General features: G+C 48.4%; 5 protein-coding genes across 5 annotated transcripts; all 5 read left to right on the forward strand.

The window, feature by feature from the left end:
- The first annotated feature begins 732 nt into the window (after positions 1-732).
- BJ212DRAFT_1324854 (Mad3/BUB1 homology region 1-domain-containing protein) lies at positions 733-2678 on the forward strand. The gene is made up of 3 exons (XM_041334544.1): positions 733-1470; positions 1527-2220; positions 2281-2678. Exons 1-3 carry the CDS (start codon positions 953-955, stop codon positions 2428-2430), a joined length of 1362 nt encoding a protein of 453 aa, XP_041197584.1. The 5' UTR covers positions 733-952; the 3' UTR covers positions 2431-2678.
- A 110-nt stretch (positions 2679-2788) lies between these two features.
- On the forward strand, positions 2789-5449 carry BJ212DRAFT_1476400 (WD40-repeat-containing domain protein; the record flags this gene model as incomplete). Its single annotated transcript, XM_041339370.1, has 16 exons — positions 2789-2905; positions 2969-2983; positions 3040-3145; positions 3204-3273; positions 3334-3396; positions 3448-3511; positions 3558-3642; positions 3696-3718; positions 3769-3927; positions 3983-4052; positions 4108-4280; positions 4334-4575; positions 4627-4813; positions 4865-4993; positions 5052-5093; positions 5150-5449. 16 exons carry the CDS (start codon positions 2789-2791, stop codon positions 5447-5449), a joined length of 1845 nt encoding a protein of 614 aa, XP_041197585.1.
- A 2344-nt stretch (positions 5450-7793) lies between these two features.
- BJ212DRAFT_1324869 (uncharacterized protein) lies at positions 7794-8128 on the forward strand. Its single transcript, XM_041334545.1, has one exon. The coding sequence runs from the start codon at positions 7903-7905 to the stop codon at positions 8098-8100; it is 198 nt and encodes a 65-aa protein (XP_041197586.1). The 5' UTR covers positions 7794-7902; the 3' UTR covers positions 8101-8128.
- Positions 8129-10116: 1988 nt separating this feature from the next.
- On the forward strand, positions 10117-11000 carry BJ212DRAFT_687582 (uncharacterized protein). The gene is made up of 5 exons (XM_041343819.1): positions 10117-10329; positions 10399-10437; positions 10490-10588; positions 10642-10758; positions 10815-11000. The coding sequence occupies exons 1-5, from the start codon at positions 10230-10232 to the stop codon at positions 10871-10873; spliced, it is 414 nt and encodes a 137-aa protein (XP_041197587.1). The 5' UTR covers positions 10117-10229; the 3' UTR covers positions 10874-11000.
- Positions 11001-11325: 325 nt separating this feature from the next.
- Positions 11326-13565, forward strand: BJ212DRAFT_1324897 (uncharacterized protein; the record flags this gene model as incomplete). Its single annotated transcript, XM_041334546.1, has 6 exons — positions 11326-11526; positions 11580-11681; positions 11739-11969; positions 12059-12399; positions 12571-12862; positions 12915-13565. Coding segments are annotated over 6 exons (1676 nt in total), but the record flags the coding sequence as incomplete, so codon positions are not given.
- Positions 13566-14255: the final 690 nt, after the last annotated feature.

Genomic DNA, 14255 nt, shown 5'->3' on the forward strand with positions numbered 1-14255 from the left:
GGGCTGAACCATCTGGAAAGTGTACATATTTTGGATAGAATGGGTCAGACGTGAAAATGACAAGCATCTTGTGGAAATAACTACATACTATCAAATACTGTCCCTGAAAATAAAATAAAAAAACTCACTGTGAAATTGTTTCATTCGAGCATTGGAATCTCTCCACAACATGCCTGATTGATAGGCCAATCACAGAGGTGTAGAGAAAAATCGAAAGTTGTTCCTCAAGGGAGACAAACTTGGAGTCTGAATGGCCCATGGTGCGAAGCTCAGAGATAAGCTCCACAAAAGCATTGGCATGCATGCCAAGCTCACACCTGATGCATTCTGGGTGACTGGTGAGCAACTTGATAACCCAGTCTTGCCTGGATAGAGCTGAAGTATGGTAGGGTTCTGGATCTTTAGGATATATGGACTGTAGTATACTATGTGTTGTGGCAACAACAATACTGATTACTAGTACCATACACTTGAGTAGTCGGTCCCGGACCTCCGGTCGAGGATTTGTCACGAGCGCAGCTAGGCGTTGACGATCCATTTCGAACCTCAGCGGTTGAGGATCCATGAGTCGACAAGGAATATATCATACCCTCGCCGCTATCGCTGATCATATCGATAAGCGGCCAAATTCAAGCTCCGATTGATCTGGATGATTCAGCCGAGAAGTTTGCGCAATACAATTTCTCAAATATTGCCAACATCGAGTTTCCGAACTAGCTCTAATACTAGCTCTTTCGCCTGACAAATTTGTAAGTTAGTCGCCGCCAAAAAAGTCCTGTGTATGCAAAACACTGCAGCCTTTCCATGCGCCTTGATCATTTCCTTTCTCTGCCAACTCAGGTCACGCGTGTTTCACGTGACTATCTAGCGTGTTGTTGAGACTTTTGTTGCCACAATCATCGTTTCACTAACCAAAATTTACTCTTAATCCAAGGCTTTCTCTGTTCGACACATGGAGAATACAGAAGACGACGCGTTCAAGCAAGTTCCTGTGATCGTGGACTGTGACGTCCTAGAGGCTGCTAAAGAGAATATCCAGCCACTTGCATCCGGTCGTCGGGTTACCGCTCTTTCAGCTATCCTGCAAACTCCTCACGCACAGCGGGATGCCCAACTACTCGCAGCGCGTAAGCGCTTCCGTACGAACATCCAAATTGCACTCGAAGACGAGGATGATGATCCACTGGAAGCATACTCACGTTTTGTTCAATGGACTCTCGAAAATTACCCCCAAGGACAAAGCGCGGAGTCTGGACTCTTAGAGCTTCTGGAAGAGGCGACAAGGGTATTAAAGGACAACCGCGAGGGACGATGGAAAGGGACGTCGATGTACCTCAAACTTTGGGTACTTTATGCGAGCTATGTGGAGAAACCGACTATCATCTACAAATTTTTGCTCGCAAATGATATTGGAACCGATCAAGCTCTGTTGTATGAGGAGCATGCGGCTGCACTTGAGAGAGCCGGACGGTAAGCTTCAGCCTGATTTCACCAAGGCTCATTTTGAAGCAGGGTTTTCGTCGCAGGCGTAGCGAAGCAGATGCTGCATATCTACTTGGAATTGCACGTCAGGCTTCTCCCCTTGATAAACTTGTAGCCAAGCACAGTGAATTTCAGAAACGAATGATGACTGCAGCCACAATACCTTCGCAGCCCGCCCCAAATGCTCTCCCACGTAGAACAGCGTTGGGTGTGACTTCCTCATCTTCCGCTGCAGTACCTTCGTTCGCATCTATTTCTCAAGCCCCTTCATCGTCATCGCAAGCCGATGTCAGTGGGTCTAGACGTGGGCCACGGCTAGGCACAAACGGCCGTCTCCAGATTTTTGTGGACCCTTCTGGAGCAGAATCAGCCGACGCAACGGATTCAGTCACACCTTATCCTGATATCGGAACACGTAAATCTCGGGTCAAAGAAAATATACCTGAGGTTAGCAAAGCAGCAGGTAGCACCTTAAAACAGGCAGGTCGCACTCGACGAATTGCGTCAGGGTCGAATTCGGGAACAATTGTATCAAAAATTGTGCCTTTCAGAGACCCCGGACCAGACATGGACGTGGAAGGGAAGGCTGTGATGGCTCCGCCTCCCGTTCCCATGTCCAGGCAGAAGGACGCAGCACCGAAGACTCCCACGAGGACCAGCGCCATCATACCATTCCATGACGTCCCCGACGGTGGCGGCATTCCGTCCACTCCTCAATTCACACCCTTTCGAGATGAGGTAAGTAAACTTTGCTGTATGGCCGCACAAACGTTCCTGACAGCTGCTTGATCGATTTAGCCCGAGATAAACACATCAGCTGCAATGCTTGCACCTGAGGTCATGAAACCAAAAACTGTGGGGGGACCTGTGATTGGATCTGAAGCAGAAGCGTTGAGAAAAGATCCTCTAAAAAACTATTCTACCGAAGAATGTCCACGAGATGACTGAATGATCATTTCCCCCTTGTTTTCCTCTAGGCTATCGTCGGTTGTGCTACATTGTTGATCTACATCCATTTTCCCCTCCTGCTTCAACACCTTGTGGTGGTCTTGGGTTGTCTCAAGTTCTGTAAAAGTACTCTTAGCAGATCACGACCCTAGTGCTAGCATCTGTAGAACAAATATTGTTAACCTAGCCGCCAGGCTGGCTAAAGACTGCTCACTCGTTGTCAACTGATGGTTGCTGATTTCCTAATATGTCTTTCCCCTGACACGACCGTCATCCGCAGCCCAGACTTTTGTTTCATCGATCAGCCTACGCATCTGACCTTGTTAGAGACATTTACCAAGTTACAGTGATTCCTGCAATGTCATCTAAGCGAATTGCTTTATATCCTTGCTCCCCCAATACCGTACGTGGAACATCGACAAAGATCTCAGCCAGCAAAGATAAGGTTGTTTATGCTAATGGCAAAACCGTGATCGTGCGTTGTCACCCTTCTGACATACACCCTCATGCTGTTCGCTCATAGGCTATGTACCTCTAGATCCGTGACCTTAAGGTGAGGATTGATCTTGAGGCTCGTATCCAATATTTATTCAATGCTGGACCACCTAGAATGCCGCCCTATCAACGACTTTCTCTGGTCACGCATACAACACGACTGTTGCACGATTCTCACCATCTGGATTCTACTGCGCATCTGCAGACATTACTGGAACAGGTGCGCATCTACCAGTGTCGCATGTGACAATAGTCGCTGATCAAATCTAATCCTGTAGTCAAGATATGGGATACCATAGGCGAGGATCAATCTGTGAAGGGAGAATACAAAGTTCTCTCTGGGAAAGTGTAAGTAGCATACCCTGCTCATTGGAGGTTTGTCTGAGTGACACTACTCGCAATCGGTAGCAACGACCTGGCTTGGGATGGCGAAAGCAAGCGGATAGTTGCGGTTGGCGATGGCAGAGAGAAGTGCGCAGAATGTTCACGCAGAACAGACAGAGACTGATAGTGGTTTTGAAGATTTGGTCACGCTTTTCTTGCTGATTCTGGCGCTTCGACGGGTCAAATCAGTGGACACTCAAAGGTATGTCGTTGCCATTTTCGTGAACCAGCAAGCTCATCTTGGGTAGGTTATCAATGCTGTTTCTATTAGGTTTCAGCGCCCCTTTAGGGCGGCCACTGCCTCCGATGATAATTCCATCGTCTTTCATCAAGGTAATTGGCCTTTAGGGACATCGAATTAACACTGAATTCTTGGCATCCTGCAGGGGTCCCTTTCAAATACGATAAGGTCTGAAACTTCTTTGGGGTATTTGAGTATTGACTATAGAGTGTGTGAAGACCATCAGAACACACACCAAATTCGTGCAAGATGTTCAATTTGGACCCTCAGGCGACCATTTCGCCAGTGTGGGCTCAGACTCGAAAATCTTCCTCTATGATGGGAAGACTGGTGAGACAGCCGCAGAGTTTACTGATAACCCACACAAAGGGACTATTGTGAGTTGTGACGAAAGCATAATTCGAGTTGGGAGACTCACATCGCCTCTACTAGATGTCCTGCTCTTGGAGCCCAGATAGCAAGTCATTCTTTACGGCTTCTCTGGATTGCACTGTCAGACTATGTACGCATTCAAAGGTACTGCGCTTTACTAACTTGATTGAACACGTCGTATCCAGGGGATATCGAGGCCCGCAAGTCGTTGCAGACTTGGACGGTCGGCAGTGGGGTGCCCAATCAGCAAGTTGGCGGTGTCTGGAGTGGCATCAGTGACCTTGTTTCACTCTCTATGTCTGGTGATCTGAACATCTTTGACCCGCGCACGGGAGATAAGCCAACTCGCATCCTTCAAGTATGCACTCCCTTCCTGAGTTCATGGTGCTTCGCATGACACTCTCCGTACAGGCTCCACAGAAAGCGATCACTGCAGCCTCGCCAACGTCTTCGAGCACGTTCTTTGCCGGGTCAGCTGACGGGCGAGTGTTATCATACGACACGGACTCGATATCACCTTCAGATGCTGTTCAGCTGGTGGGAGGCACGCCACACACCAGTCTCGTATCTGGCATGGCGACCGCAAGCTCTGGGAAGGTATTCACCACGGGTTATGATGACCAGATCCGAGAGATTGAGGGATTCACATACACGTCTGTTGTCTCCCATCCCGCGTCGTTGTTTTATTGAAATGGGTGTGATAGGCCTGCTTCCATCCCTTCATTGTCGCAGCCCAAGTCTGTTGCGGTAACATCAGACGAAACCGTGTTTGTCGCTGGCATCACCTCGGTCGAAGCAATCCGTCATAATCAACGGGTTTTCGAGCTGAAACCACCATATGCACCAAATGTAGTGGGCGCTGGGGGAATTGTGGTTGCAGTCGGTGGAGAGGTGAGCATCTCCATTTTATAAACTGTGATTTGTTGATGTACCGTGTCCAAGGATAAGCGCGTCCACGTCCATACTTGGAACGGCAATACATTAACAGAGACACGGGTACTTCCAGAAAGTGAGGGTGTGATAACTGCGCTGGCGGTTTCAAGTGACGGAGCATTGATAGTGCAAGGGAATGTGAGTATTCAAGCACCAGTTCTGATTCAGGTCCCCGTTACCGACATCGCATCTATAGTCTGCTGGAAAGATCGCGTTATATCACTCACAGACTGGCGAGGTAAGTTCTGATAATCACTGCGTCGGGTACGCTGAAATGATGTGGTGGATCATCAGCCTATCCCGACTCGCTGGGACTGGCACACTGCGCGCATATCTTCCTTGGCGTTCTTGCCGGCCCTGTCGTCACCTCCGACCCATGTTGTTTCGGGATCTCTTGACACCAACCTCTATGTCTGGAGCTTGGAAAACATTTCGAAACGCGTTCTCGTGAAAGGGGCGGGTCCAGGGGGCGTTAACTGTGTCATTTGGCTCGGTGACGCACATGTCACAGATGGTAAAAATACGGGACGTGTTTTGAGCGCTGGCGCGGATGGATGTGCGCGTGTTTGGGAAGTTGAGTTGCCAGGGAAGTGAGGAACCAGATAATGTTCACTAGATAAGATAAGATATGGATATAGGCAACTATGCGCTCCAAACACCGACCCCCAGCAATTATTCAGGCGTTCATCTTTGAGTCAAGGCCAAAACTGTCGAGGATCAAGCAATACACAGGGTATAGTGGCGTACAAACGATTAACTCGCTAAGTACGTTGCAACTGCGGATCCTCCACGCAAGAACCAAGACAAGAAACTGCTTTCAAATATCAGATGAACGCAACAAATCCAGACGAAGATGAGTACCACCGGATAGAAAGGGCAGACGCGAAATTTCAAGCAGATATAAATGCAATGAACGAAGACGAAGAAGATGAGTACCACCGGCTAGAAAGGGCCAATACCAAATTTCAATCAGATAGAAACGCAATGAACGAACATGAGGATCGGTACCAACGGATAGAAAGCGCAGTCGCAAAATTTCAACCAGATAAAAAGGGAATCCAAGACAAATGCAAAGAAAGGATCCAAACTCGCTGCCTCAGGTGGCCTTACCCTGGCCCGTCCCTCTCTTTGCGGGCGAACCTTGACCTGCTGGTCCGTCTGCCTTTCGCTTCCATTTGGCCTCTGTTGCTTTGGTGGTGGGTTTACTGAAGAGGCCCTTGGCAGCCCCGGTCATCGGCGGCAGCCTCACGGACCTCAAATCCATCCGATACACTCGAGAGCCGTTCAGACGTTCTTGTCGTGACCAAAAGTCCAGCTGTGTGTAGTCAGGTGAGCCCTCCGCCTTTTGCACCTGCGGACACTCACAGTCGCAAGTTAACATGCACAACCACTGACACAGCCCCCGTGATCTTTTGGTTGTATTCTGACAGGTGGATGAGCACCCCGGCAGCGTCGTGAGCATTGGGAACCATGACAAGCATGTCTTCAATTCCATAGGGCTCAATAGTGAACCGATAAAGCCTATACAGGTCTACCATATATTTCAGCATCCAGTCTGTGATGCCTGTCACGCACTGGAACCTGTCGTCTTACCAGATTTGCCACTCACCTCACCCTTGTTGGACACCTTCCTGGGCGAGAACTGCTCTTGGATCTGCACCGAGCAACAACGAGGTGTGCGCCATCATACGGCATCTCAATGTAGTCCGAGATGACGTGCAGAGGGAAACAGATGTTTGATAAAAGGGAGATAACGAGCAAACAAGGCCTCATGGGGTGCAGCACCCAACTCAGCGCATAAACGACAGAAGTGCGACAGAAGGAATTTGACAAATTCAGGACGGGTACACTTCTTCAGGACAAATGATGGAAGTTGCCTCTATGATGACAGACGCGGGCAAATCAGAAATGGATGTGAAATAATGGTCTTCAGAAAAGTAAAACTACGGAGGGTCATTGCTGACTACGGTGACATACATAACGCTAATATCGACCTTCTGAGAAACCCAATATGAGGCATGCAGCACCTAGTGAAGAAAAGACAGATGGTAAGGACTCGTTCAAGCATCAAATACATGTGCGATTCGACAGGGAGCCGCCGGATAACACAAGCTGACGGGTGAATGGGTTCGAGCGGTGCAATGTTCAAGAATGAAGACGCTGCAAGAATGGTTATGGTGCTAGTGCATGAACCGCTAAGAGGAGGAGGCCGGTCTGCGTGAGGTCTTAGATGAAAACAAGTAACAGACTCGTCTGCTACTTGGACGGTCCGGAAAGTGCCGGGAAGTCTATCAACCTACTTAGTAGGGTTAGGGGAGCAAATGATTTACAACATGGTGATATTATTACTTGCAAGTGGATTGATGGCAAATCTGTGATCATAAGCTTGAAATCTGTTAGATTAAGTCGAAGTCGCCCTCTACTGCTGTAGCACTGTGCAGCCAAGTTTGGCCACAGACCCCGCCGGCAATTGCCAGGGCAGATGATTGCCAACAACACTAAGTACTCCCAGACTTTGGCGCGGAGTCTGCGCAGACTTCAATTTCCTCCATGTCATCAATTTGTCACCCGCGGGTGACCCGTACCATCTGCAGATCCACCCGCACCCGTGATACTCTGACCCGTATGAGTGCGGATAGGCCTTGAATCGAAGTTCCATCTACGTACGGGTGCCACCCGGGTCCACCCCATGATGTCACACCCTAAGTTGGCGGTAGCAGGGTTAGCTGGCCCTACTGCTTATAAGTTGATTTTGTATGACGACCTGTCATATGTACCTCCACCACTCACCTCTACATTGTCAGACATGCATCATATCACGCGTCATCTGAAAGACCAAGCGCAGTCACTCAGCACGAGTTTCTTACAGCTGCTGGTACATTAGGCCTATCTCCAGCCCGTCTTGCACTGTGGCTCCGTCAGGATCGCATTTATTATATCCGCGTTTCATTGGTTTGCTCATATCAAAAATCCCCTTCGATGGACCTGCTGTTGAAGAGGAATTGAACAGAGAGACTCTCACCTTGCTGACATCATGCTTGGAAGGAATGATTCGCGAGGTTGCTTTGTTTGAAGGGGTCACAAAGGAATGGAGTTTGGATATCAATGGTTGGATTGAGCGGAAAGCCACCCGAGGGTACACAGCTGAGATGGCAAGGGTGGCTTCTGTTGGTTCGTTAGAAGAGGGGCTCGTGTTTCTGTGGGCAATGGAACAGGTGCGTGAGCCTCGCAATTACGTTGCTTGACACAGGCTCCCTAGGTATTCCTCGATGCATGGAAGTATGTGAAATCCCTGTTCCTTCCTCAAAGTGACTCAGAAGACGATACAGCGAATGCGATCCGCCAACTAACAAACAACTGGACGATACCGGAGTTCAAAGAATCTGTCCAAGAGGTGGAGGTTCTGGCAAACAGGCACTTCGCGACACATCACCATGGTCATTCGCACTTGGCTGTACGTGCGATGGAGAGTATTTTTGCGAGAGTCGTGGAACTTGAGGACATGTTTTGGCCCGAGGACGGAGAGGAGACCTGTTTGAGCTCCAGAGCCTTTTGAGGTCGAACGCATGAGTTCTTTGGAAAATAACGGTGCTCGATTAACATAGCAGTATATTGTAGGTGAGGAGTTCGTGTATCATATTGTCTGAACCAGAAGACAATTCTCAGCATCGCTAGACTGCTATACGCATACCATGTTCCAAGCTTCCCCTGTCATGCCATGAAGGTCGCCAACTTGGTTCCCAAACTCGAGAGTCGCTGCGGTGACATCTCGTCAGCTACCTCTACTGATTGGTAGACGATCAGTGCACATGGCATCCAGGAGTTCTCAGGTACGAAAACATTCTTTAAACCTGTAACGATAGTCACAGTCAAGACTTGATGTAGCGGCACAGGGAGAAAATAAAAGTCTTTCACGCTCACCTGCAGACACCAGATTGGAAAAGAACTAAGAAAACTTTACCTGAGATGACGTACGTGGGCGTTATGTAAAATACTCGGCTGCCCGGATGTGACAAAAATAAATCTATGATTTAGCCACTAGTAGCCGCCCCTTCACTTCTTCGGCATCTTCTTCTGGGCAGCGTCGGCGTGCTTCTCTTTGGCCTTGGAGCTACTACCAGCCTTGGAACTAGCTTGGAGCTTGGCGTTCGGTTCCGCTTCATCGTCGACCTGAGCATTATACAGTTATTGCCCAAAATATCGCCGAATGTGACAGTCATCGCCAAAACGTCTAACAAACTTGAAGAGTCTATCATGATATTATTTCCGATCAGCCCGGCATAACCGCAAGACCGCTTCTGCGCGCACTGGGAATATCCAGATGCGCGCAAGCCCAGGGTTCTATTTGTTCGTTTCGTGGGATTTGATGCATTGCCTTGACATGCCTCATGCGTCATGCACATGTCGTGCCGTTGACTGTAAGCACTGGGGCCTTGGCAAATGTCTTCCATTCCATAATTTGCGTCCGATATGCGTAGAGACGATTAGCGGCCCACCGCCCAATTGTGAAGTCCTTGCAGCGTGTCACTGCCAGTGCAAGCAAGTAGCACCCGAACTCCCAGTGAGTCGTTAGCCGCTCTAGCACTGCCGTCGAATGTTCGTGCCTGAATCTACCGGCTTCTTATAAATAATAGATCAAGAAGACTGGTACGCCGTTTGATGTTCTTCCTCCCATGAGTCTCTATACACCAGCCGACTTCGTGATAGGGCGCACTCTGTTAAATCTAAACGTGAGTCATGCAAATGGTAACATCACATGTTCTGACTCTGGCCTTACTTAGTACGCTTATGGTGAGAGAAACACTTGTTGATCACCAGATATGACCTCTCTGAATCAACTCAGTGTCTACAACTGTGATTTGGGTCCGTGTTCTCACCGGAGCTTCCATATGCCTCTCGATTGACATTCACAAAGGTCTATGACTATATCATCACATTCGATGACGAGGTGCACTATCTCCGATTATTGGCATCTTTGTGACTCTGAGCCCAATGATTTTGAAGCTGGCATTTTTTCAGACTTCCCAGTGGGGGAAGGTCAAGATGCTGTATCTGTTGTGTCGCTATCTGCCGTTTGTGCTGTTGGCAGCAGATACCTACCGTGAGCCCCAGTTCGTATCACTGTTCGGATGATTTAAGATGACGTAGAGGTATTGCAACCCGCCTTGCCATTGAGTGTGAAGTACTTTCCTCAGAATGTGTTGTACGATGTTGACGTGTCAAACAGCAATGTCAGACATACTTCAGCATAAACTCATGTCAGTGCGTTACAAGCGTCCGAGATTAACAGATATCTCATTCATGTACAGGGCTTGAGGGTATCACATTGGTAGCTGCGGAATGTAGGTTTTGACATTCACCCTGCACTATTTTCATGATGAAACTTCATATCCGTAGGTATGTTCATATTGAGAACGCACGCCATTTGGGGAAGAAGCAAGAGGATATTGATCATTCTGTTGTGTTCCTTCGCCGTGCGCTTAGATCTCTCTCGATAGCCCCTCTTAAGATGACAGTCATTTCACAGGCAATTTTGATCCCAGTTGTTTATATCTTGATTAGCTTCGGCAACTCAATAACAAGTATGCATTCCCGTCGCTGCCAAAGAGTGGCACCAACTGATATATTTACAAGTTACCGAACCTCCAATCCCCAACATCACCAGCTGTTATAATGTCGACGAAAGTCGCGTCATTGTTGCAGCCTATGTTTTGCTAGTAGTCGCCGAATTTGGTGAGTGAGCGTTGAATGAAAATATTTCTCAGGTCTGACCAATCTCTTTACAGAAATTATATGTTTCACGCTATACCGCTCAATCAAATATTACAAAAGTCTTGCAAACGACAATCACTTGATCAATACTCTTATTCAGCACAACATCTTCTATTTCATCTGTGGATTTTGTGCGTAGTAAAACAGTCTTGGCTAATCGCACTTGCGGCTGAGGCTATTTGACCAGTCTTCTCGCTCCTTGTTATCCTGGCCATAGGTTTTTTCCCTGTGCGTGCGCATCTCTAGCAACTAGCCTTTATGCTTCCTGGTGCTTACTAGGCGTCATGACAGTCTGTGTATGGTGATATGGCTTCAAAGTACGTCGTTCGTGTCGGTGTCGACGGGGAATGAGATGCTCACTAGGACTGATATTAAAGCCTCCAGGTTACGATACACTGCCCTTCTCGTTACTCGGATGCATCTCGAGCTCTGGAAGTCGGATCGTGCACCGAGGTTCGCCCATCATGTTGATGATATAATACCCCTCAATCCATTGGGTCAAGCCTCTAGAAGTCGCGATAACGATTCACGCGGAAATGTTTTGGATATTAGACCTGGTCTCCACTGGGTTTCAGAAACTCACACAACTATGTAGCTGTGTACTGTAGAGACATGTAGTTGCACGATCAGTATGGGTCAGTCACACTAGACATCACGTGGACGTATCAGTTATATGCGTCAGTGGCGTCACGACCCTATCATGAGATTCGAGGTCCGATTCACGACTCACTCAGTGACTGCGAATATTGAGACTGCTGACGACTTCAAGTCCAACGAGATGAGTTCTCCCAGCACATCTCCATCCGCACAAGAAATCTGGAAGTGGACATTCACCAAGGAAGCGAACGCTCCATGCTTCATTAGAGACGCCCTCGCGATGAAGGAAAGCAATACCAGAGGTCTGCCTCATTTCATCAACAGCGACGCCTACCTGACCAAACCGTGAATCTAGATGCCGATTTTTACTGGCTGGGACACATCCCCTGTCGAACAGTGATCATTGTTGGCATAGTGGTTGGAATCCAGGACTACGAGAAACGGACGATGTACACTAGTGAGTGAACAGTTTTTGTAGCTAAGCTTTTGAGTGGTTACCAAGCTTGATTAATAGTCGACGATTCTACGGCTGTCATAGATTGCGTGCTTCGTCATCGCTTGCCACCAAAAGCTCCAACGAATGCTGATGCAAGTCGCTCGGTTCAGAAATCAAAATGGGAGGCGACATCACCTATTCCTCCTCCGCCACCACCCACTCCTGTTACTGCTATCGGCTACCCAGTACAAGTGATCGGAAAAGTTGTTCTGTTCTACGATACGAGGCAAATAGTAGCTGAATCTATCGGTAAGTGCTGCGCCACGTATCTTTTACTGCATGTTGAGCGTATCCACATGGCTGCTCTTCACGATCGCAACACGGGAATGGACTTGAAGAGCCGTGCCAGTCGACTAATGACCAATGGAAACACTGGAAAACCGTCGTGGAGCTTCACAAGTCGAGATATTCCGTGGCAAAACCGTTTGAGATACCAGCGCCTCTTGCTGTTTCTTCATGTGAGACTGGTTCGGATGGAAACTCGCATGAGAAACTACCAGCTGCGGCATCCAACATTGCATCTTCTTCCAAGAGACAAACTTGTGCGTTGGCATCGGGGGCGGGTATCCGTGTGCCCCGCACGCCCTTGAAGCGTCCATTACACGACCATGCCCCATCCTCACCAATTACGGATAGCACAACCTCCGCCCCATCCAGTCCAATCAAACATGGATCTACAGTGAGTGTTCTGCACTGTATACAATCATCACTCAACCCTTCATTTTTCAGGACCCACCAAAACTTCGTCACCCTTCCCGATTACATGCGCGAGACCTGACTGAGAACACATTTCGATTGTACCTCAAGCATTACATGGATCATGCTGCTGTGGCGCTCGATTGGGACGCAGATGACTGATTTGTTCTCGACGCCGACTAAGCGGCCGCGCATTCCATTGGATCAGACTCCCAAGGCACGAACGGTATCCACAACGCATGACATGACGCCACGCGCATCTGCTCTGAAAGATAGTGCTCCCCGTCGTCCTGCTTTCACGCTCTCGCACCTACGCCGCGTTCCAGAACTCGCACTTCTGGCTTGCCGGGTGGTTTATACTGAGACAAAGCGGCGTGCCCGAGCAGAGAGGGATGCAGAGAGAGAGAAGGCTGTGCAGACACATAAGACCTCCTCGAACATACCATGTGCCCTCGTCGAAAGCCCTTGCGCATTCACAAATGAGGACCAAGCCAACAGATATGCCGCGCGTGAAGATGAAGCGCCTGTTTTCATGGGCGGTATTAAAGCTATATGAAGAGGGTAGCATCGTGCTCTGGGACAAACCACTGATGCCCGTCCCTGTCTCCGGCTTGCGTCCTCCTGGGTCTGGCGACACAAGCGGGCTGTGGAAGACTCCAAACGACACTGCTAGTTGCTCAAGTGTGAATAACTCTGTGTTTTCAACCGCCAATAGCACGATGTTTTCCTCTACTGGTGCTTCTTCATCCAAGTTCGTCATGTCTGAAGAAGATGCCTATCTCTCAGATCCACCGATGTATGAGGAAGACGAGGCTTATGTTTCTGTGACGCCGACATTGCTTGCTGCACCTGTACGAGAGATCATGCGTGCGAAGGGGATACGAGGCAAGAGCGCCAAGGTTGGAGCGGAGGAGGTTACCAGGTGTTTGAGAAGAGAGGACGCACGCTGGGCCCGGATTGGGGCGTGGGCTGTGGAAGAGACTATGGACATGATTCTTGGGGAGTGAAAGTAAGTTCGTCGCATTGCGAGCCTATGTTTGTGGTCGAATGCGTCTGGGTTTGCACTGGAGTAGCATATGATATGGTATACAAGCTAGTAAATGTATGAATTACTGTCTATGCAAGTGAGCATCATTATGTTGAATGAAAGTTGCGCTGTAAAACGCAAGGTAACCAAAAAAGGTTGAGATGAACTTGAAGAGATGAAAAACAGATGGCGCCTCAAAAAGTACGTTGCTTTAAGCGAGGTCCCGTATTATTTCACCGGTTACTGAACGGTTCAACCGTTTCCTACCAAACTTGACTCGGACAACAATGAATCAGTACTAGTACTTCATCATACACGCATTACGTGAAAGGTCAAGGTGCCAGTTTTACTGAACTACCAACGTTGAGGCAATACTTAATTAATTTATGTACAAGTTCTGAATCTTTGAAACTCCCTCGCACAACACGTCAAGACTCGAGGTATACCTAATATTAATGCACGGTAGTGAGCACAGACAAACTCACAGTTCACTCGTACAAAACGATAGCCTGAAGAGACTGATAATAATGTTGGCTGCAGTGCCACATGAGGTGTAGGTGGGTTGGGAGGACATATGCTGATGGTGATCATGATGTACGGGTGCGATTAATATGGACATCCTGATGACAGCGACAGGCCAGTATAGGTATGTCCGAGAATGTAGCGGGAGTTCTGTGGATTAAGTGAAATGATTGAACCGGGGGAGATGATATTAATATTACAGGATATAAACCAATAAAGTTTATCGGTGACTGTACCGCTTAGAATGAAGGTAAACAGGATGTGGGTGGCGGGTGCGTAGACTGATGACC

The sequence above is a fragment of the Suillus subaureus genome (genome assembly GCF_016647635.1).
Source record: "Suillus subaureus strain MN1 chromosome Unknown BJ212scaffold_4, whole genome shotgun sequence".
In the NCBI taxonomy this organism is placed as follows: domain Eukaryota; kingdom Fungi; phylum Basidiomycota; class Agaricomycetes; order Boletales; family Suillaceae; genus Suillus; species Suillus subaureus.